The 25068-nt window shown below is 40.6% G+C and overlaps 1 protein-coding gene across 1 annotated transcript in view; it reads right to left on the bottom strand.

Moving 5' to 3' along the window:
• The window catches only part of MARCO (macrophage receptor with collagenous structure), a 32390-nt gene extending 23930 nt beyond the window's left edge, over positions 1 to 8460 (bottom strand). Inside the window, exon 1 of the mRNA XM_068544010.1 lies at positions 8409 to 8460. Coding sequence (XP_068400111.1) covers positions 8409 to 8442 — 34 coding nt within the window. The 5' untranslated portion in view covers positions 8443 to 8460. The remainder of the gene's footprint in view (positions 1 to 8408) is intronic.
• Between the last annotated feature and the right edge of the window lie 16608 nt (positions 8461 to 25068).

Genomic DNA, 25068 nt, shown 5'->3' with positions numbered 1-25068 from the left:
TATGTATGTATATTGTAATGCCCAGAGAAACCACTAAATAAACTATTCAAAGAGATGCACCACAAAAATCTTATAAATAATTAAAAATAGAATTCAAAAAAAGTGCTCAAGTAACTCATAGGAAGGTAATAAAAGAGAAACAGATGAATGGGAAACAGAAGAAACAGAGAAAATACAAAATAGGATGGCAGATTTAAGCCTAACATACCTATAATTACTTTCATGTAAATAGTCTAAATATACCAAGTAAAGGGTAGAAATTGGCAAAGTGAATGGAGAAGCATGACCCAATTATAAGTTGTCTATAGAAACCAAACAGTAGAGCTTCTATTCACATGAAACAGAATTGATACAACTGAAAGGAGAAATGGACAAATCCCAATTATAATTGGGGACATTAATACCCCATTCTCAGCAATTGATAGAAAATCAGCAAAGGTATAGAAGAACTGAACACCACCACCAACCAACAGGATCTAATTAACATTTATAGAATACTGCATGCAACAACAGAAGAATACACATTCTTTCCATGCATACATGGAATATTTACTAAGACCATATCCTGGGTCATAAAACAAACCTCAACAATATGTAAAAGAAATTAAATTTTACAGATGTTCTCTGACAATAATGGAATAAAAATAGAAATTAACAACATACAGACAGAAAAATGTCCAAACAAACACTTGGAAAATTTTTTTAAACTTCTAAATAATGCATGGGTCATAGAGAAAGTCTCAAAGAAAAAAAAAATTTTAAACAGAACTGAATGAAAGTGGAAATACAACATACCAAATTATGGGCTACATCTAAAGCAGCACTGGAAGGGAAATTTACAGCACTAAAATCTTACATTACAAATGAGGAAAGATCTCAAATCAGTAAACCAAGTTCTTACCTCAAGAAACCAGAAAAGAACAGTAAAATAACCCTAAACAACCAGGAAAAAAAAAGAAATAATAAACACCAGAGCAGAAATCAATGAGATTTAAAATAAAAATACAAAAGAGAAAATAAAAAACAAAACTCCGGTTCTTTGAATAAAATCAATAAAATTTATAAAGCTCTAGCAAGACGGACAAAGATAAAAAGAAAGAAGACACAAATCACCAGTATCAATAATAAAACAGGGTATATCACCACAGATGCTGCAGCCATTAAAAGCAAAATAAGAAAATACTGCTACTAACTGTATGCTCACAACTTAGAAGAAATGAATCATTTCCTCAAAAATCACATACTACAAACACTCAACCAAGATGAAACAGATAATATAAATATAATATCTATGGCCATTAAATAAATTTAGTTTGTAATTTAAAATCTCCTGTAAAAGAAATATCCAGGTCCAGATGATTTTATTGAAATATCCTAACAAACCTTTAAAAAAAAGAATTAGCACCAAGTTCAAACAATCTCTTATGGATAACAGAAGAGTAGAGAACACTTCCTAACTTATTTTATATGATAAGTGTTACCCTAATATGGAAACCAGACAAAGACACTACAAAAAGAAAACTAAAGATCAATATTTCTCATGAAATTTGATACAAAAATTCTCAACAAAATAGCAGTAAACCATATCAAGCAATGCATCAACAGGATTTACATACCATGACTAAATGGAATTTCCAGGTATGCAAGACTGGTTCAATATTAGAAAATCAATGTAATCCACATATCAATAGGCTAAAGAAGAAAAATCATATAATCATATAGTTGATACAGAAAAAGCACTTAACAAAATCCAATTCATAATAAATTGTCATAATTATCACTCTTGTAATAAATAACAAATTTATAATAAACCTGTCAGCAAACTAAAAAAGAACATCCTCAAGTTTAAAAAAAAAAAAAGAGCATCAACAAGCTATCTAAAGCTTACATTCAGTCTTAATGGTGAGACAGAAAACTTTCCTCCTTAGGTTGGGAACAAGGCAAGGATGTCTGTTCTCACTCCCTTTTTCTGTATACAACTGGCAAACAAGTGCAAATCGAAATTTAAAACACAATGGTGGGACACATTGGCGCAGTGGTTAAGAATCTGCCTGCCAACGCAGGGGACACGGGTTTGAACACTGGTCTGGGAAGATCCCACATGCCGCGGAGCAACTAAGCTCGTGCACCGCAACTACTGAGCCTGCACTCTAGAGCCTGCAAGCCAAAACTACCGAGCCAGCATGCCACAACTGCTGAAGCCCTTGAGCCAAGAGCCCGTGCTCTGCAACAAAGAGTAGCCCCCCCTTACCACAACTAGAGAAAGCCTATGTGCAGCAACAAAGACCCAATGTGGCCAAAAATAAATAAATTAAATACATAAATTTATATTTAAAAAATGGCATTTACAGTTGCTCCAAAGAAAATGAAATATTTAGATATTAAATTTAACAAAATGTATACAGGATCTGTACGCTGAAAGTTACAAAATCCTCATTAAAAGGAAAACAAAGACCTAAATAAATGCAGAAACATACCATGTTCACAGATTGTAAGACTGAACATAAAGATGGAAAGATGTCAATTTTCAAACTGATCTAGAGGTGTAATATAATTCCTACAAAATCCCAGCAAGGTTTTCGATGGTATAAATTTATACCAAAATTTATATGGAAAGGCACAAGCCCCAGAATAGCTAAAATCATCTTGAAAAAGAAGAATAAATTGTGAGAAATAATGTTACCTGATGTTCAGAGTTACAATAAATCTACATCATCAAGACAGTGTGGTATTGGGGCAGGGATAGACATGCAGATTAATGGGGCAGAATAAAGAACACAGAAATAGACCCACACAAGTATGCCCAACTGATTTTTGACAAAGATGCAAAAGTAATTTACTGGAGGAAGAAAAGACTGTTCGTTCAGCAGATGGTGTTGAAGCAGTTGGACATCCATAAGCAAAACACACAAACCTTGACCTAAACTTCACATCTGATTAAAAAATCAACCCAAAATGAACCATGATATTGTAATGTAAAACTGTAAAACTTTTAGAATTAAACATAGCAGAAATCTTCGGGACCCAGTGCTAAGTGAAAAGTTCTCAGACTTGACACCAAAAGCACAATCCATAAAAGGAAAAAATCAATAAATTGGACCTCAATAGAATTAAATACTTTCGCTTTGCAAAAGACTTTGTTAAGAGGATGAAATGACAAATTGCAGACTGAGAGAGAATATTTACAAATTATGTACCTGGCAAAGGACTTGTATCTTGAGTATATAAAGAATTCTCAAAACGTTTAGTTTTAGTTTAGCTTAGTCAAAAAACAAACAATCCAATTAAAACACTGGCAAAAGACATGAAGAGACATTTCACTGAGGAGGGTATACAAACAGCAAATGAACACATGAAAAGATATTAGCTATTAGGAACGTCATTAGCTATTAGGAAAATACAAATTAAAATTACAATGATGTATCACTGTCAAATGTCTATCCAAACGGCTAAAATAAAAATAGTAATAATACCAATTGCTGGCAAGGATTGCGAATCAGTTGTACACTGCTGGGGGGAACGTAAAATGGTACATCCGCACTGGAAAAACAGATCAGCCGCTTCTTGTAATACTAAACATATATTTAGAGTCCAGCAATTGCACTTTCGGGCATTTATGCCAGAGACATGAAAACTTGTGCTTACACAAAAACTTGTATGTAAATGGTCATAGCAGCTTTATTTGTAATAGCCCAAAACTGGAAAAACAACCCAAATGTCTTTCAATGGGTGAACAGTTAAACCAACTGTGTACATTCATATCATAGAATAATACTCATTAATAATACTCATTAACAAAAGAATCAACTACTGATACGCACAACAACTTGGATGGATTGCAAGGGAATTATGCTATGTGAAAAAAAAAGCCAATCTTTAAAAAGTTACATGCTGTAACTATTTATATAACTATTTACATAACTTTCTTTAAATAGCAAAATTATAGAAAGGAGGAACTGATTAGTGGTTGCTGGGGGATAGTGATGGCTGGGCGGGGAGAGAGGGTACGTGCGTCTATGAAAAAGTATCATGAGGGAGATTTTTGTGGTGATGGAATTGATCCATATCTTGATTTTGGTGATGGTTACACAAGTACACACATCGGATAAAATTGTAGAGAACTACATTCACACACACAAATGAGTGCGTGTAAAACTAAAGAAATCTAAATAAGCTCTGTGGGTTGTACCAACATCAGTTTCCTGGTTGCCATATTGTACTAGAGCTATGCAAGACGTTATCACTAGGGGGAAATGGGTGAAGGTCACAAAGACTTCCCTGTACATTTGTTTTTTGCAACTTTCAATTGCAAAAATTTACAATTATTTCACAATAAAAAGTGAAAAAACACCTCTGGGTAAAGTCAGATTTTTACAATTTACAATTATTTCACAATAAAAAGTGAAAAAACACCTCTGGGTAAAGTCAGATTTTTAAAAAATTCTAAGAACTAGTGACACGACAAAAAATAAAGTCAGAACAATGGCATGAAATGAAAGTAGTCATATCAGCAAGGCTGACCCTGCATAGACTCCAGGGTTAAGGTTTGTTAGCAGAATATTTAAAATTAACTTCAGAGCAGGAAGAAGGGACAGCTAGGTCCAATGTTGGGGCCAATGCTTAGTGTTAATTAAAACAAACAACAAAAAGACCGCATAACTTTCTTTCATAATTTGTATTTTTTGGGGTCTTCTCTGTCAGGAAGGATGTTCTTCAGATGGAAATTGGTGGGAAGAAATATCATGAAGAAAGATGTGAGACCTGAAATAGTTGAGGGCTGTGGGTGAGAGGGCCAGATTACATTCCACAGACCGGCAAAAGTTTGCCGATGTGGTAACAGAATTTGAGAAACCAGACACATCAGGAGACTGACAGGAAGACCTGAGCAAGACAGATGCTCATATTTTCAAGAAGGTGAAAGGAGCGCATCCCAGAAAGATATGGTCCACAGAGACAAAAGTGAATTCTCTCATTCAGGCTCAAATGCTCCATTGTTGAAGGGGAGAGGGGCTGATACTGGTTCATAAGAGAAGACCTGGGGTTTCGTTGGACCTTCAGGGCAGCAAGAGCCAGCAGTCTGTGGCACCTCTTCAGAAAACTAAAGCAATCTTCAGCCTACAGAGAGCTAGGTAGGTAGATAGATAGATAGACAGATAGATAGATGAATAGATAGATAGACAAGTAAACGAGGCTGGAGCCATTTAGTGCTAAAGTAAGTAGTTTTTTTCATGTCAGTAAAGCCCTGAGGGGGTAACTGTGTTACAGAGCTTCACAGTGAGCACTGACCAGGAGGGCACTCATCTAGTAAGTTCCATATGTTCTTTCTATGAGGAGATAGAAGTTGTGAATGCATTTAGGAAAGTGTTCCCTCCAGACTGGAGTGATTTCGGTTTGGGGTTAGATTTTTACTTCGTAGTATCTATAACCCCAGTCAGAAGTCTGGGATTCACCCTTGACTCTTGTATCATCCTCAAGTGCCTTGTCCCCCCCCACTATAGTCCTACTGATTTGACTTTTTTTAAAAATATATTTATTTATTTATTTGGCTGCACCAGGTCTTAGTTGCAGCACGTGGGATCTTCATTGCTGCATGTGGGATCTTAGTTGTGGCACGTGGGATCTAGTTCCCTGACCTGGGATTGAACACAGGCCCCCTGCATTAGAAGCATGGAGTCTTAGCCACTGGACCATCAGGGAAGTCCCTGATTTGACTTCTAAAATTTCTCCGGAACATTCTCTTTTCCTTCCACACACCCACTGCCTCACATCATCTCTTGCTGCCAAGCTCCTCTCTGATCTCAGGGTTACTCTTTCCAACTCGTCCCCCATCTATAAGGGTGAGTAATCTCAAGTGCAGATCACTGCCTCTCAGCCCAACTTCAGTCTCTTCAAAGCTCCCCATTGCCCTTGCCACTTACAAACTGGCACTTGCCAGCTACCTCTACAAGGGTTAAATCATGCGCCACTGCAGCGGCTGACCTTCAACACCCCCTGAAAGGAGTTCAGGGTGGAGATCAGGAATGAGGCACTCTGTGCTCTGGGAAAACCTGGCAGAACAGGTCTTCAGATAGTTAGATATTTTCAGGAGAAGATTTTATGAGCCCAATTCTTGCATCTCCTCGTATTTAGAAAAGCACGAAAATCATTAGCAGTGACATCTGCTCCTTTTGACTAGCAGCGAGCCTCTGCCAACATGTGTTCTTGACTGCACATCCCCCCTTCACTAAAGTCATATATAACACTGCCCTCCCCCCCTGCCTCTTTGGGGCAGTTTCTCAGAGCTCTCTGAAATGCTGTCTCCCGGGCTATAGTCCTCATTTTGTCCCAAGTAAAACTTAACTCACGTCTCTCACATTGTGCTTTTTTCTTTTTTTCAGTAGACACCCTCAGGATAAAGTCCAAATTAGCTGGTCCTTGTCTCAATCCCCACTGAGCTTCCCCACCCAATTTTGACCCAACAATATGGAACTATTTGTATTTTTTCTGAATATTCCTTGAGAAGGTATCATAAACAGGTTGTGCCCTACCCCTGCCCCAGCCTCCATCTCCTTTCTCTAACGAATCCTTGTTATCCATTAAACTTTAGAAGAGGTCTCAGCTCTGCCCTCCAGGGTCCCACATCAGCTTAGATCTGTCCATAAAGTCCCGTGCAAATCTCAGTGACAGCCAGTAATGAATTGTATAGAAATGGGTTATGAATAGGCTCTCTCTGCCGCCCTCCATCCAACATGACTGTGGGCTCCCTGGGGCCAGAGGCCGGGTTGATCCATGTCTATTTTCTCAGTGCTGAGTGCCGTGCCCAGCATGTAGTAGGTGCCAAATCTGTTTGATCACCTGACTTTGCTTGAACATTGTTAGTATCTTAAAAAGTCATGTGTCCAGAACGCTGCCTTCTCCAAAGTTCTGAATAAACAACAATTATTGAAGTCATTTGCACTCCTGCCTTCTTTGTTACCCCACTGTGCACACCTAAAGGCAGAACACTGGACCCTTAATCTTTGTACACCCATAATTCCAGCCACTGACCTGAACAAACAGACCCCGGACGAGAGGGACAGTCAAGCCAGGGGACAGAGCTGCAGTTGTTCCTGCACATACAGTGTCCAGAAAAGAGAGTGGGAGTGGGAAAGACTGATCAACTTGGGAAACAGGTCCAAGAGGATATTCTGAAATGGGAAATCAGAGATCCCCTGTGGGAAGCACTCACCAGTGACTTTGAATGCTACAAATTCTAGAAGCAACCTAAGTGTCCATCATTGGATGAATGGATAAAGAAGATGTGGCACATATATACAATGGAATATTACTCAGCCATAAAAAGAAACGAAATTGAGATATTTGTAGTGAGGTGGATGGACCTAGAGTCTGTCATACAGAGTGAAGTAAGTCAGAAAGAGAAAAACAAATACCATATGCTAACACATATATATGGAATCTAAGAAAAAAAAAAGATCATGAAGAACCTAGGGGCAGGACAGGAATAAAGACACAGACCTACTAGAGAATGGACTTGAGGATATGGGGAGGGGGAAGGGTAAGCTGTGACAAAGTGAGAGAGTGGCATGGACATATATACACAACCAAAAGTAAAATAGATAGCTAGTGGGAAGCAGCCGCATAGCACAGGGAGATCAGCTCGGTGCTTTGTGACCACCTAGAGGGGTGGGATAGGGAGGGTGGGAGGGAGGGAGACGCAAGAGGGAAGAGATATGGGAACATATGTATATGTATAACTGATTCACTTTGTTATAAAGCAGAAACTAACACACCATTGTAAAGCGATTAAACTCCAATAAAGATGTTAAAAAAAATGCGTCACCTGTGTAACACTGAGGGAGAAAATAAAACAACAGTTGACTGAATTTTTAAAATCTGAGTTTAATCTAAGGCACACTAATTATGAAGCCATAACATACCCTAGCCCCCACCAACTGGAGAACACACTTTCTGAGGAACACATGAGTTTTCACAGAAGACATCTTAAAGAATTTTAACAGGATTGCATTAAATAAATATGACACTTGGCTTCAGTTCTGTGGAACTTTTTCATCCCTCTTGTTTTGCATTGTCCTTTCATGACACACGTCACAAACATAATCTGTGTGTCAGAATGAGACACTAATAAAAAGGAGGGACATACAATAAGCATTAGCATTAATTGAAGGGAAAATATTTAAATACAATTTAAAGGAGTCATGAAGCTAAAAAAAAAAAACCCTGTACGCTAAAGACACAGCATCTATTACTAGCATTATACAAATTTCCAGTGGAAGCATGGAAGCGTTGAGAACTGTATTATTGACTCTCTAAGGTGCAGACCTAGACTTTCAATGGACTTGTCTATTCTTATGCCGCCAAGAGAAAGGCTGCATCACAGACAGTGTCATTACTGGGGACTAGTACTTTACCATTAAGTTCAAAGGTCTCCATAGTAGACAGCATGGTTTGGTCCAGAGTCGTTCTTTCTCCGGCGCTAGCTGAGAGCTCTTTCTCCTTGAGAATTTCCTCATTTCCCATTGCTAAACTTTATAGATGGCCAAAGTCCTGGAGCCAGCAGAAATGCTCCCCACAAGAGGAACCACTCGGGGAAAGATTGTTCCCTTTTAACTACTGCTGCTACTGGTGTAGCACACAGCACTTCCCTTGGCTCTGATTTCTGAATTTGCAAAATGTTTCCTGACATGATCAGAATTAGGCATTTCTCAAAAATGGGCTATTCACATGTGGAGCTCCTGCTTAGTGCAGCTGCTTGGTCCCAGGACCCTGAGAGCAGAGCCGATGACCCCCCCGCACTTTCTCCATCTGTCCAGGCCCTGCCATCATCCCAGACCCAGTTTATTGTCGTGGGACCTCTCCAACCCACAGTGAAACCTGCCTCCTCTGACCTACTTCCGCCCTTAGAGTTCATCCTTGCTACTCAAAGTGTGGGCCATGGACCAGCCCCATCACCATCACTTGGGAATTTTTTATAAAGGCAGAGTCTCAGGTCCCACCCCACAAAGACTGAATCCAAATCCACAGTTTAAAAAGGTCCCCAGGTGGTGTATGTACACATTCAAGTTGGAAGCGCATGGCTCTACCCCATACATTTTAGTGTTTAATTATGTTTCCTCTCATAGCTTTCCTGTGTTCTCTGTGTGTGTGTGTGTGCACATGTGTGCTTGCTCTGGCCCCCGTAAGATCTGAGCTACTTAAGAGAAACCCCTTTGCTCTGTCCCCTACACTGGGCACTCCCTACCAGGGAGGTTGTATAGCACGGTAGTTAAGACACAGGCTCTAAAATCTCGAATGCCTGAGTTCCAATTCCACCTCCTGCAGGCAGCTGTGTGACCATGGGCAAGTCATGTTAGCTTTGAGCACCTCACTTTCCTTGTTTGTAAAATAAAGAAGGTGGTAGTGATTTTTGTGTGCATTAAATGATTTAAATGGTATAAGGTGGCCAGGATGTACACTAACACCACGTTGCTGCTGTTATCACTAGAGACATTGTGAACCCACTGTGTCCAGGGAGATGAAGGAAACAGCCTTTGCCTTAAAGGAGCTCAGTCTAGTATGCAGGATGATCGTGGATGCAACTGAATTCCAGAAAATCGCTGTTGGTGATTGGAGCACCTAGGAGGACAGAGGTGGCCCGGAGGCAGAGAAGGCAGGGCTGGGAATGCCACAAGGAGCTTTTCCATCAGATCTGGGTTTAAAGGGATGACTTGGAGGGTCACCTGTAGAGCAGAATAAGGTGAGGGCCTTGCAGGTGGGAAAGATGGCAAGTGGAGCCTCACCGTGGCCGGATGCTTGGGGACCATGGACCACTGGACTATTTGGGACATGAGAGGTGAGGTGGCAGGAGACGAGTTAGGTCAAGTCGCTTTCTTTGGCCTGTGGCATGGCAGAAAGTAAAGGGATAAGAAAGTCAGGAAAGAGAGTTACTGGCAGCGCCCCACAAGGCAGGGGTCCCCATTGTACCCACATTTCAACATTCAGGAGGTCACCGGTTTGGGCTGAGGGCTAGGAGCAGAAGCCAGGACAGAAAAAGTTAAAGGAGAGAATTGGCAGTGAGGAAATGAAGGCAGCTGGCAGCTCCAGTCACAAGTTTAGGGGGGGTACCCCCCAGGAGGGCAGGGGCTGTAAGGGCCTCCCCTGTGGTCAGGAAATCCCCTGACAAAAGGGTGCCTCCTCTCTCCGCCTGGTCAGATCAGCTCTGACCAAGGGCAGTCCTCACTCGTGGGGGTGCAGAAGGGACACTTTGGAAAATGCTGTGTGTTAATTACCGAGTGCAGCCTTCTTTGGAGGGAGCATTTAGTGGATGTCAGGTTTTGTCATTTAGCTCTGGCTCTGGGATCAAACAGACTTGGGACCCAAACCCAACTCTTTCATTAATTTGCTGTGTGACCTTGGGTGATTGCCTTAGCTTCTCTGAACCTCAGCACAAAGTAATAGCTCGTAGAAGGATTAACACATATACATTACTCAAAACTCCCAATAACTTGTAACTTGCCTCTGATCTTGTGGTTAGAAAGTAATGACACCAGAATGCAAATCCAGGACTTCCTGCCTCTACAGCTTGGTTTAAATCTAGTTTAATCCAAGGGCTATAATCCAGAAGTTCATACCAGATGAGCTTTCTGAAAACACATGTGCCATTCCCCCACCCCAGCCTGAGATTCCGGTTTTAATAAGAAGCCTCATGGTTGGTTCTAATGCACAGCCAGGCTGAGGACTGCTATGCAGAATAATAAAGCAGTCACAGGCAGCACGGAGACCTGTGTGAGCCCTCGGGACTCCATCCTGGGAGGATCCAGGAGGTTGAACAATAGGAAATTACTGATATTCATCCCATTTGATAGTTGATAAATAAATACTTCATAGGATTCAAGCTAATGCATCCAGTCAGCAGGGCCAGACTAGGCAAATGAGGCACTAGCGTGGGGTGCAAAAGATTCAGTAATCAAGCTAAGTAATATTTTAACACGATTTATAAAAATCAAAATTAATGCAAAAAGCCCATAATGAAAACAAACTCAACATTTTAAATAAACCACAAAGATCCCATGCTGCAGTTTGCAATGACTCTGGTCACCCGCTCGCCTGGTCCCAGCTTGCTCTGGCCCCAGTAAGATAGCTCCTTACTCTGTGTTTCAGCATCCTCATTTGCAAAATGGGATACCAACAGTTTCCCTGTTTGTCCATAGGGTGGGTGTGAAGATCAAACAAAATAATAAAAGTCTAAGTGTAAGCGAAAGGGCTTTCAGGGGAATAACATCTTATACCAAGCCGGCACATAATGTAAAACTCCTGCATTGTGGATGCTACCCTTAAAGATACCTTAAGTCTCCCATAAAGTGAAAAACACACAATTTGGAGAATATTGTACAGTTTCTTCCTAAGTCCCACTCAGACACTTTTATCTCCAGAACACAGATCTGGCTGTTGCTTCCCTTGAGCACCAGATGAAGTGATCGACTTGCATCTGGGGACCATGCTGTTCAAGAAATGCAGGGTTTGGCTTTCTTTTTCTTTCAGAGTGCATATAATTGCACTGGAGAATTTAAATGGATCTTCAGAGGGGTTCTGATGTAGTTCTATCAAGGTCTGATGTTCTCCAAACTGGCTTCATTAGACAGGGGTAATGGGGCTGGAGTCCTAGGCAAACACAACCCAACTCACGGTAGCCTCTGCAGAGCTTGACTCTCTGTAAACTAGTATAGTCGATAGGCCACCTGGCAGATCACCAAGAACTCCTGAGTAACCCCATTCCCACTTAAAACTGGGGCAACCATGTTAACACATGATGTAAAAATCAAACCAAAGTATTCAAACCAAAGTATTCAAAACAAACAAACAAACCAAAGTATTCAAAACAAACAAACAAAACCTCACAACAAACAGGCAAGCCAAGACTCTGGGATGGTCCTTGAGTCCCCGTCACACCTCACTGGCAGTTTGGCTATTTGTTCTGTCGTCTTCTTAAACTCATCAGTGGAGACAATGGAAAGAGGGACCTGGGCTAAAGAAAATGTAAAGGAGACAAGTATTAAACATTTCCATCTATTGACTTTATTTTTCTTGCCGGTCGTGCATGGCAGTAGTGGTCGGTGTCTCCCAGGCCTAGCTTAGCACCTATTTAATAATGTCATTAATGGTACTTAACGAAGCATAATTACTGCAGGTTCATTTTAAAAATAAAAAAAATATCAACAACACAAATGATCATCATTAGGTGAACAGGTAAATAAATTGCGGTATATCCATTCAATGGGATACTAATCAGTAATAAAGAGAAAGAAGCGGCAACATGGGTGAATCTCAAAAGCCATTATGTTGAGTGAAATAAGCTAGACCCCAACAGGACATATTGTATGACTTCAGTCATAGAAGTTTCCAGAACAAGCCACACTCATCTATAGTGTCAGAAAACAGAGCCACAGTTTCCTGGGGTGGAGGTAGGGGAGAATTGACTGCAGAGGAGCACAAGGGAAATGTATGGGTTGATGGCAGTGTTTTGTGCCTTGATTAGGGTGTTAGTTACAAAACTCATCAAATTTTACTCTTGAAATATATATATACAGTATGTAAACTACACCTCAGTAGAGTTAATTAAAACAGAAATTAAAGAAAAAAGTTGACAAAATTATTATCGTTGGACCTTGGCCCACCTCGCAGAAGTTTGTCCTTTGAGAGACATTGCGGGGTGTAAATGGGGTGAAGTGTGTGTGAGGCCTCGCTGAGCCACCACACCTTCTCTTCCCTGTGTAGGGATGCTCACACACATTTTGGGATTGCTGCATCAGGACTGCAGCCTGTGTTCTCAGAATAGAGGGAAGAAAAGGGAAGCAGACTGGTCTATGGTAGGAATTTCCCACTGACCCAACACTCCCACCCAGGGCACACCTAGCGCAAAGGCCAGCGAGGCAGCTGTGCATCCCTGGCCTGATTTAAAAAACACAAGTTCTCCTGACCACAGATGCCACCCTCTGTCTTCTGGACACCTACAATGTTTTCACAGGGGCCAAACATTTTATTACCCCAATTTAAATGTATCCCTTTCTTGGAGATTATTCATACTGATGTGTAAACAAGCAATATTATTCCTTTCCCACAGAAGGTTTTGGGAGTTGGAGGAGATGCAGGAGCAGGTGAGAGTTGGAACCCCCCTGGATTCTGGAAGCCTCTGCACAAGAAAATGTTAAATATGCACTAAAAGAAAAAGAGCCACTATTAGAAGTTGTACCAAGGGTCACCTGTGCTAATTCTCATTGATCTAAAACAATTTTGCCTGAGCAATCCTGGACTGAGAGCAATTGGGATGGAACAGAGAAGATAGGAAATCAGTCAGAATTGCCTGGAGGTGGTTGTCAGTCATCCCCCATTCATTCAACAGATGTTCATTGAGTTTTTACTCTGTCCCAAGCTCTGCACTGGTAAGAAAACAGACTCATACCATCTACGATGATCTGGTTCTTCCCCTCTATTAGTCACATGCTGTCAGGGTCATACCCTACCTTGTCATTTTTACTCATAGTAAATCTTTCATAATCACTCATCCATTCTACTTTCTGGCCACAGCACAGATCTTTACACCTCTTCCTTCAGTATGCTATTTCTAACAGTCCTTTGCCTCTAGGACTTCTGATCTGTTATTCTGCCACTCTTCCACTGTCCATTCCCCAGTTCATGTCCTTTCTCCCATTTAAATTTATGGTCAGTCATTTTAATCACCCCCGGTACACATCCTCAACTCCCTTGCTCCTGTTTTGCTTCATTGTACTCAGTTGACAAAAAACATGGCAGAGGTTAGATCCAACCCTCTGTGCAATTGAATGTAACTGGAGTAAATGATGTGATCATGGTGGTGGTCTCATTTTAATCTTGTGACATAAACTGTAAATGAAACTTAATCCCGTCTGGCGATAAGACTATAGTTCTTTATTCAAGTAACTCTCCCAAACAACTCTTTCATCTTCACTTCATCTCCTGTCTTCACTCTCAGCTGATGACCTTGCCCTCCTCTTAAGAAAATTCAAGCAACCAGAAGTGAAACACCAGACTCCCACCACTGCCGGCATCTCTACCAAGATGCCATCTTCCTGCCTTCTTATGACTTAGATGAACTGTCCAAGCTCCTGTCAAGAAGCACTCTCTCAACCTGTGCACTAAATCCCATCACCTCTCACCGGGTATTTTCCCAGCAACAGTCCTTCCTTCTCTCTCCTCTACAACATCAATGATACAGTCTCCATTGGATTGTTCCCAACTGCTGAACATACATACTATTAGTTTTCCATCCTGAAATATTTACTCTTGGTCCACTTCATGCAACCTATTACCTAAATTTTTGCTCTCCTTTGTGGAAAACTTCCTCAAAATTGTTGTTGATACCCATTGTCAGTAATTCCTCTCCTTCCATGCTTTTTAAATCCATTCCAATGGAACTTTTATCCCCATCGCTTAACCAAAACTACTCTCATTAAATCACTAATGGATTCTACATGGTGCCCTCCTATGGTCAAACTTTAGTCCTCATTTTTTTTTTATCAGAAGTACGTCACAGTGTTCCTCACTCTCTCCTCCTTGAAATAACCTTTTATGTTGTCTTTTAATACATTATTGACTGGCGGATTTTTGCAGAAACTAATGCTTGTGGCCGGAGATTTGTTATGTAAGTGAATAGTGAAACGTCTCCAGTCAATAACGTTTGGGTAACAAAAGACGTATTAAGACGTCTCTGGTCAATAAGTTGTTAAGACATAGCACTCTCTTGATGGTTTTCCTACCTCACTGGTCACTCTTGGTTAATTTTGCTCATTTGTTCTCTCTTTCCTCACCTATTTATGTTAGGGTGCCCCAGGATTTGATCCTTTTTCGTCTTTTCCATTTATACTCACTTCTTTGGCGATGTTATCTGGTCTCATGTTTAAATTCCACCTATGTGTCATTATTCACAAATTTATATGTCTAGATCAGACTTCACTCTTGAACTTCAGATGCCTATTTCTATATACATGTCACATAGACATCTCAAGCTCTATGTGCTCCTGATTTTGCTCCATCTTAGTTGATGGCAAATTTATCATCCAGTTGTTTTGATCAAAAAACCTGACACTAACCTTGACTCCTTTCTCTCTCTCACACTCTTTCTCTCTCCACATTCAATCCATTGGCTTTACCTCCAAAATAGATCCAGAATTCAAAACTTCTCATCATCTCCCCACTACCACTCTGGTGCAAGTCACCACAATCTCTCTCCTGAATTACTTCACTAACTTTGTTTTTTGTAAAGAAACAAGATATTAATATAATATTCAAACCTAGTATTTACCATTCTTTTCTTTCCAGTTTTATTGAGATATAATCGATATACAGCACTGCCTAAGTCTAAGGTGTACAGCATAATGATTTGACTTACATACATCATGAAAAGATCACCACAATGAGTTTAGGGAACAACCATCATCTAATATAATACAATATTAAAGAAATAGAAAATAATTTTTCTCTTGTGATGAGAACCCTTAGGATTTACTCTCTTAACAACTTTCATACATAACATTCTGCAGCGTTAATTATATTTATTATGCTTTACATTTCATCCCTACTTCAATAATTTTCTAACTGGTGTCCATACTACCATATGGTCCACATTCAATATAGCAGCCAGAGTTATCCTTTTAAAACATAAGTCAGGCGTGATGTTAGGGAAGATGATGGAGTAGAAACTAGCAGGAATCTATCTCTCCAGCTGAACAACAATTGTACTGACAGAAACAGTGTGAAGTGACTATGTTGTAACTCTGAAATTTGTTTGAATATTTGCGGCTTCTATGAAACAGCTTGGCTGATAAATTGCAGTTCATTTCTACCGATTTCAGCCATCAGCATTGTGACAGCTGCCCATCTCCTACCTGCCCCTCACCCCATGGCAGGCATTTGTAGGGACAGCAACACACATTTCTGGCATGACTTGGTAGAGCCAGAGTGCGCAATAAGGACGTTGTCCTCCAAATATTGGGGTTCTGTGTTCTGACTACAGGTTGCTCCTTCAGATTACTAACAGGAAGGCATGAAGGCTGTATGCCCTTGTTTCAACCCTCACCAGCTGAATCAGCTTCGAGGAGATTTACAGGAGCAGTACCTGCTGTTTTGGGCATTCAAAAACAACCCTATATATGGCGGAATTTAGAAAGCAAGTCCAGGGAAAGAGGCAGATTCAAAAAAGAGCTGAGAAAACCTCAGGTTTTCACTGTAGCCTGAGCCCCAGCACAGAGACACCCTAGAACAATTTTTTAAAAATTAAAACAACAACAAATTTTTTTTAATTAAAAAAAGCCAACAATCTAGAGGAAGATGCTGATTTACAGATTCACCACATTATTAGATTCAAATGTCCCAGCTTTCAACCAAAAAAATCACAAGGTATACAAAGAAATAGGAAAGTATGGCCCATTCAAAGGAACAAAATAAATGGACAGAAACGTACTTGAGGAAGCCCAGATATCAGACTGACTATACAAAAATTTTAAAGCAATTCTTTTACAGATGCTCAAAGAGCTAAAGGAACACATGGACAAAGACAGAAAAACAATGCATGGACAAAATGAGAATATCAACAAAAGGGTAGAAAATATAAAGATGGACCAAAAATAAATTCTGAAGCTGAAAGGTACAATAAGTGAAATGAAAAGTACACTAGAGGGGTTCAAAAACTTATTTGAGCAAGCAGAAGAAAGAATCAGAAAACTTGAAGATATGATCATTGAGGTAACTGAGTTGGAACAGGAAAAAAAAAGAATGAAGAAAAAGTAAACAGAGTTTAAGTGATCTGTGGGGCACCATCAAGCTGACCAACATACACATTGTGGGAAGAAGGAAAAGAGAAATGGCAGAAAGAATATATGAAGAAATAATGGCTGGCAGCTTTCCAAATGTGATGAAATACATTAACCTACAAATCTAAAAAGCTCAATAAACATGGAGGATAAACTCAAAGAGACCCATAGTGATACACATTATAGTCACATTCAAAAGATGAAAAGAATCTTGAAAGCAGCAAGACAGAAGTGGCTTCAAGGAATCCTCAATAAGGATCTCTGTGAGACAGCACAGAACACTACAGCAGCAGAGTTTTTGTCCCTTTTATTGGTGTATAGTTGCTTGTTGTAATCACTAATGATCCTTTGTATTTCTGTGGTATCCATTGTAAGTACTCTTTTTTCATTTCTAACTTTATTGATTTGAATCCTCTCCCATTTTTTTCTTGATGATCCAGGATAAAGCTTTATCAATTTTGTGTATCTTCTCAAAGAAACAGTTTCTAGTTTCATCGATCTTTGCTATTGTTTTCTTCACCTCTATTTCATTTATTTCTGCTCTGATCTTTATGATTTCTTTCCTTCTACTAACTTTGGGTTCTGTTTGTTCTTCTTTCTCTAGTTGCTTTAGGTGTAAGGATAGGTTGTTTATTTGAGATTTTTCTTGTTTCTTGAGGTAGGATTGTATTGCTATAAACTTCCCTCTTAGAGCTGCTTTTGCTGCATCCCATAGATTTTCATTTGTCTCTAGGTATTTTTTGATTTCCTCTTTGATTTCTTCAGTGATCCATTGATTATTTAGTAACGTATTGTTTATCCTCCATGTGTTTGTGTTTTTTACCTTTTATTTTTTCCTGTAATTGATTTCTAATATCAGAGCATTGTGGTCAGAAAGATGCTGGATATGATTTCAATTTTCTTAAATTTACTGAGCCTTGATTTGTGACCAAAGATGTGATCTATCCTGGAGAATATTCCATGTGCACACGAGAAGAACGTGTATTCTGCTGCTTTTGGATGGAATGTCATAAACATCAATTAAGTCTACCTGTTCTAATGTGTCATTTAAGGCTTGTGTTTCCTTATTCATTTTCTGTCTGGATGATCTACCATTGGTGTAAGTGGGGTGTTAAAGTTCCCACTATTATTGTGTTACTATTGATTTCCCCTTTTATGGCTGTTAGCATTTGCCTTATATATTGAGGGGCACCTAGGTTGGGTGCATATATATTTACAATTATTATGTCTTATTCTTGGATTGATTCCTTGATCATTATGTAGTGTCCTTCCTTGTCTCTTGTAACAGTCTTTATTTTAAAGTCTATTTTGTCTCATATGAGTATTGCTACTCCAGCGTTCTTTTGATTTCCATTTGCCTGGAATATCTTTTTCCATCCCCTAACTTTCAGTCTGTATGTGTCCCTAGGTCTGAAGTGGGCCTCTTGTAGACAGCATATATACGGGTCTTGTTTTTGTATCCATTCAGTGAGCCTGTGTATTTTGGTTGGAACATTCAATCCATTTACATTTAAGGTAATTATCAATATGTATGTTCCTATTGCCATTTTCTTAGTTGTTTGGCATTCGTTTTTGTAGGTCTTTTTCTTCTCTTGTGTTTCCTGCCAAGAAAAGTTCCTTTAGCGTTTGTTGTAAAGCTGGTTTGGTGGTGCTGAATTCTCTTAGCTTTTGCTTGTCTGTAAAGCTTTTGATTTCTCTGTTGAATCTGAATGACATCCTTGATGGGTAGAGTAATCATGGCTGTAAGTTTTTCCCTTTCATCACTGTAAATATATCACGCCACTCCCTTCTGACATGCAGAGTTTCAGCTGAAAAGTCAGCTAATAACCTTATGGGGATTCCCTTGTATGTTATTTGTTGCTTTCCCCTTGCTGCTTTTAATATTTTTTCTTTGTATTTAATTTTTGTTAGTTTGATTAATAAATGTCTCAACATGTTTCTCCTTGGGTTTATCCTGTATGGGACTCTCTGCTCTTCCTGGACTTGGGTGACCATTCCCTTTCCCATGTTAGGGAAGTTTTAGCCTATAATCTCTTCAAGTATTTTCTCACACCCTTTCTCTTTCTCTTCTTCTTCTGGGACCCCTGTAATTCGAATGTTAGTGCATTTAATGTTGTCCCAGAGTTCTCTAAGACTGTCCTCATTTCTTTTCATCCTTTTTTCTTTATTCTCTTCCATGGCAGTTATTCCCACCATTCTATCTTCCAGCTCCCTTATGCATTCTTCTGCTTCAGTTATTCTGGTATTGATTCCTTCTAGTGTATTTTTCATTTCAGTTATTGTGTTGTTCATCACTGTTTTTTCTTTAGTTCTTCTAGTTCCTTGTTAAACATTTCTTGTATCTTCTCCATCTGTGACTCCATTCTATTTCCAAGATCTTGGATCATCTTTACTATCATTACTCTGAATTCTTTTTCAGGTAGATTGTCTATTTCCTCTTTATTTATTTGGTCTTGGGGGTTCTTACCTTGCTCTTCATCGGCAACATATTTCTCTGTTGTCTCATTTTGTCTAATTTACTGTGTTTCTGGTCTCCTTTCCACAGGCTGCAGGGTTGTACTTCCTCTTGCTTCTCATGTCTGCCCCCTGATGGGTGAGGTTGGCCCAGGGGCTTAATAGCTTCCTGTTGGGAGGGACTGGTGCCTGTGCTCTGTGGTTGGAGCTGAGTCTTGTCCCTCTGAAGGGCAGGGCCACATCAGGGGGTGTGTTTTGGGGTGTCTGTGAGCTTAGTATGACTACAGACAGCCTGTCTCCTGATGGGTGGGGCTGTGTTTCTGTCTTGCTGGTTGTTTGACCTGAGGCATCCAGCACTGGACCTTGCAGGCAATTGGGTGGAGCCAAGTCTTGGTGTTGAGATGGGGACCTCCAGGAGAGCTCATACTAATTGATATTCCCTGGGGCTGGGAATTCTCTGGCAGCCCAGTGGCCTGGACTCAGTGCTTCCACCACAGGCACTCAGGCTTCACCCCTGGCCAGGGAACCAAGACCCCGCAAGCCATGCAGCATGGCAAAAAAAGAAAAAGAAAACAAACAAACAAAACCCAGGACAAATAATAAAAACAAAAACAAATGAAAACAAACAGAAAAAAAAACAGCAAATAAAAACCAAAGATAACAACAAAACAAACACAGAGAGACTCATTTTAGATAGAAAGACAAAAACAGATTGAAAGTGGAAGGATGGCAAAAGTTATTCCCTATAAATGGTAATCAGAAGAGAAGTGAAGTGAGTATACTAATATCGACATAATAGACTTTAAATCTAAAAAAGATTACAAGGGACAAAGAAAGATATTATATATTAATAAAATGTTCAATATAGCAAGAAGATATATAATATACTTTTGCAGACCTAATAACAGACCCTCAAAATATATGAAGCAAAAATCGACAGAATTGAAGGGAGAAATAGACCATCCTACAATAATAGTTGGAGACTTCAAAACCCCACTTTCAGCAATGATGGAATGACCAGATAGAAGGAAGATAAGTAAGGAAATAGAGTACTTGGACAACATAGTAAATCAATTAGACCAAAAAGACATATGTAGGGACTTCCCTGGTGGCCCAGTGGTAGAGAATCCACCTTCCAATGCAGGGGAAGTGGGTTGGATCCCTGGGCAGGGAACTAAGATCCCCCATGCCGTGGGACAACTAAGCCCGTGTACCACAACTAATGAGCTTACACACCTCAACAAGAGCCCATGTGCCACAAACTAAAGAGCCCATGCACTCTGGAACCCACGTGTCACAACTACAGAGCCCATGCACACTGGAGCCTGCATGCCACAACTAGAGAAGAGAAAACCTGCATGCCACAACTAGAGAGAAGCCTACGCACCCCAATGAAGAACCCGCACTGCAGCGGAAGATCCTGTATGCCTCAACGAAGATCCCATGTGCCGCAACTAAGACCCAACTCAGCCAAAAAGGAATTAAATAAATAAATAAATAAAAAATAAATCTTAAAAAAAAAAAGACATATGTAGAAACTCTATCCAACAGCAGTAGGATACATATTCTTCGCAAGTACACATGGACATGTTCTAGAATGCATGGATATTCAGCCACAAAGAAGTCCCAATATATTTTAAAAGATAGACATCATACAAAGTATCTTTTCCAACCCCAATGAGATGAAGTTAGAAATCAGTAACAGAAAGAATACCAGAAAATTCACAAATATGTGGAAATTAAACAACATATTCTTAAGCAACCAATGGGTCAAAGAAGAAATCACAAGGGAAATTATAAAATACCTAGAGGTGAATGTAAACAAAAGTATAACATACCAAAACTTACATATACTTATAAATGTTAAAATAAATATTTTGTTATATATATTTTAGCACAATAAAAAAAGTAACTCAGATTGGCCAGAATAGCCTAATATCCTCTCTTGCTGGGTAACAGGCCCTACACACAATAAATCTGGAGGATGGGAGCCTATCTTCCCCTTTTTTCACCCTCAAGTCTTGTCCTTGCCCCACAGTGCCCAGGAAGTCTAGGTTCAGAAGGACATTGCCTTTGGGCAGAAGCAGGGTTCATTTACTAGCTGGTCAGTGTCATATGACTTCCTGGGAGACCCAAGGAATGAGTGGAGTGATCTGAACCTAAAAAGTCATGGGGAAGTGGGAGCCTGTGAAAGAAGACCCAGGAATGGAATATTTGCTTAGGTTTCTCTTCTCCTTCTGACTCATATTTCTGGACACCCCTGGCAGCAAGCATCTGGCCCTGGGAGGGCTGAATGGCCATGAGGACTGTAAACACTGGGTGAAGAGGCATTCATTTGCAATCTCAGAGAGCATCTGGAGAGCTTCAGGAAGAAAGGAAGCAGTGAGTTGTTGTTTGAGGTGACTAACAGATGAGTAGACAGATGATACATGACTGCTGCCTCACGGTGAATGGCTAGCTTCGCATATCTAAATAGAATTCTGTCTCACTTTGACTCCACATTAGCTGAAGCAGGGGCAGGGTAACGTATACAGGCTGAAGTCAGGAGGGGTGAAATCAGTGTTCATTTGACTATTCCCCTGGAGCTAAGCTCAGATGCAAGTGGAGAAGAGATGAGTTCTCAGGTCCCTCCAGCCACTCAGAACTACTGAAGCTGTGCCAGGTACTTGCTCAGGATGGCTAGAGTAGACAAGTATGGGTGTGGGAGCTGTCCAGCACCCATTTTCCCTTCCTGGAGCCCCCCAACTTCTTTCATCAGTATTACCTTTTGTCTATTGTCATTCAGTCCAATGTGATCAGGGGACCTGCAGTAACTCTGCCAAGGTGTAGGTAAGCAAACAAAGAGAGGCCAATAGCACGATTCCCTTCTGGTATTTAAATCACAGCTGGAGGGACATTAGCTTAAAAATAGTTGGGGTTTTACTCCTTCCTAGCAGTGTTGTCCTGAGCAGGCCATTCCTGCTACTTGACCTTAGCCCTTAGACCTTAGCCCGTCTCAAACTGCCTCAGTTTCTCTCTTTTCTAAGCCCAGTTCTTTCAGTCAAGTCTGGAAGTCCCTGACAGTCTTCCAATAAATTTCTTCTTGCTAAGTTGGCTAGATTTGATATAGATTTTTATTGGGTAGAGCTAAAGAACCCAGGTTCCCCTAGATTTTCACAAAGGGCATCCAAGGCCTTCTCCTGACCCTCTTTCTGCTCACCTCTCAGGTCTATGTGCCCCGTGTTTCTGGATTCCCAGTGCTTTGGGTCTGGTACCCCCTTCAAAGGCCTTAGCCTCATAGGACCCAACCAGCCTGAACTCAAGCTGGGGGAGGGGGGAGGCTCATAGTTTTCAGAACTAGTATGGTTGATTCACTCACCAGTAACCCAATTCAAATCCAATAATTATCGATACTTTTTTGACAGTTCTCAATTTTACCTACTTCTGAAAGGAACAATTTTTTCAATAGTAAAATAGCAACAAAAAACTTTTTAAACAAAAACAACAATGACAGCCCAGATAAAACATCAGATGGTATTGAGTAGAGTGTCCCTTTCAAATAACCCTTAGGAAATGACTCAGGGGCGGCCCCGCCCTCTTGTAAATCATGACTTGGTATCAAGCCAAGAGCGCTCCAAAGACTCTGGATGAGGCATTTTCCCATTTGCTTAGTTAAGACTGCCTGCATTTGAGCTCCTTTCAGTGACTGGGGTCTTTTCCACCTTTGGAGAGTCAAGGGGTGGCAGAAATCATGTTCTACTAAGAGAGGCTGTTGAGTCTAGTTACTTGAATTCCCAGCCTCACTGGCAGCCAAGCATGGGCATGTGGCCAACCAGGCACACCCTCTATGTTCCTTTAAAGGAGAAGCTGGGATTACTGCACACCAGAGAAGGGACAGTAGCTGCAACAATGCCAAGGGTTTCATCTCAGCCCTCCCTGGCAGCACAGGCAGCAGGAGAGCGGTAACAGCAAATGGATCCTCATGGGATGAGTTCTGTAGCATGATTTTGGCTTGTATCCCTGACCCTGACCTTCTCCTAGGCCTGGTTCTGCAGCCTTATCAGCAATTTTGTGAGCTCCCAGTAGTTTTCCAGTAATTTCCTTCTCAGCTTAAATCAGATTTCCATTTCTGTTGCTTGCAATGAATATTGCGGACTGTTGCAGAGAGCAAGAGATGTAATCAGCAATCCAGACCTTCAGGAGGCCCTAGTGTTTAGATTTTTGGAAAATAATAAGGTCAAGTTCCTTATTTGCTTGGCAAATAAGGGCCTCTATAATTGTGCCAGTGCCTACCTCCTAGACTCTTGCTGCCCTCTCCTCCATTTACCCATGTTTCTCTGGTCGTCCTGAATTACTACAGTTTACCAAGGCTGTTTGTTTAGCTTGAAGAGACTTCCCCACTTCTAAATCTCATCTGACAAATGACCATCACTCAACTAAGGGCACCTGGTCTATGAAGCCCATGGAGTAGGACTGACCCTTACACTTCCTACCCACCTTTTCAACGTACATTCTGCAGAGCTTTGTGGATAGTATAAATAACTCCACAGTAGCTGTGCTTATTGGTCTCCTCCCTAAGCTGTGAGCTCCTCAAGAGCAGGAACCACACATTCCCATTGCTTTAACCCCAGTTCACCCCGGAGTGAAGAAACGAAGGAATGATTGGGAAACACCGAGATGCTGAGAAGGGGCTCCCACACAGCTTGCCAGCAGCACCCAGAACTGTGGGTCTCCCCCGTGATATGTGGAAGGAGACAGGAGGAAAGGGCAGGTCAGAGGCCCTTTTATTCTCTTACTAACTTGTTAGATTGGATCAAAAGAATGGTGATCCAGAAAGGTTTTGTGGGGACCTGTGGTTTGTTTTTATCCAGCACAAAATATTGTTCTGCGAAAACTCTAAGGAATTTTATGACCAATTCCATCTGAGATTCATTCTTCAGCGTCCTTAACCTTAGTCCCAGGATATTAACAGTGGCTACTGATGCTGGATATTCACCTTCCCAAGAACTGGACGCTTTAACAGAGACCCTAGACTGTCAACTGACTACATTTCTGCAGAGGTGAGAGACGGGGGGCCGAAGGTCTTTGCTGAGGCGGTACTTCCTCACTTCTCTGCCCTTGTTGGGGAGTTGAATGTACACATAAAGGCATTTCTAGTCATCTGAAGCCAAAATCTGCCCCTCCCTCCTTTTAAACTATTTTTGAGTAGGAAGATGTGCAATAAACAATACAACTTTGCCTGCATCGTTTGGTCTGACCCTGTGCTTTTCATTAGATGAGGCTGAAGTCTTGGGGCTCATGATTCTAAAGTCTGTCCTGAGTATGGTGAAACCATGTAAAACATACATGCAAGGAGTTGTATTATAAGTCTACAAAATTCCCAGGCTATTACTGTCTCCCTTGTGTCATTTCTGATCACAGAAAGGAATTAACTAACAATGATTGTGCAAACTGGATATGAATAAGAAAGGAAGTGAAGTGCTGATGCGGAGTTTTTAAAGGCTGGGTGGAGAGAGCTGAAGTAATTGCATTTCCCTAGACTCACTTTCAAAGTGGTCAATTTTATAGAATCACTTCCCCAGGAAAGGGAAGTGAGTGTTTACATTTTAGGACCTACTCTGAGCCTGGCACAGTTAGACATTTACACAGGTCCTTTCTTCACAACGATCCTCTTTAAATGTAAATGTCAGTGTTTCTTTTTCACAGATGAAGAAACTGAGGCCCGGGGCCATTAAAATACACATGCCAAAGGTCACATAGCCAGGTCCATCTGACTACAGAGCCCAGATGTGTCCACTACATAAACACTGAATGT

This window comes from Eschrichtius robustus, chromosome 5, assembly GCF_028021215.1.
Source record: "Eschrichtius robustus isolate mEscRob2 chromosome 5, mEscRob2.pri, whole genome shotgun sequence".
Classification (NCBI taxonomy): Eukaryota; Metazoa; Chordata; class Mammalia; order Artiodactyla; family Eschrichtiidae; genus Eschrichtius; species Eschrichtius robustus.
The sequence above is the reverse complement of the archived record's forward strand: the minus strand, read 5'-3'. Positions and strand labels throughout refer to the sequence as shown.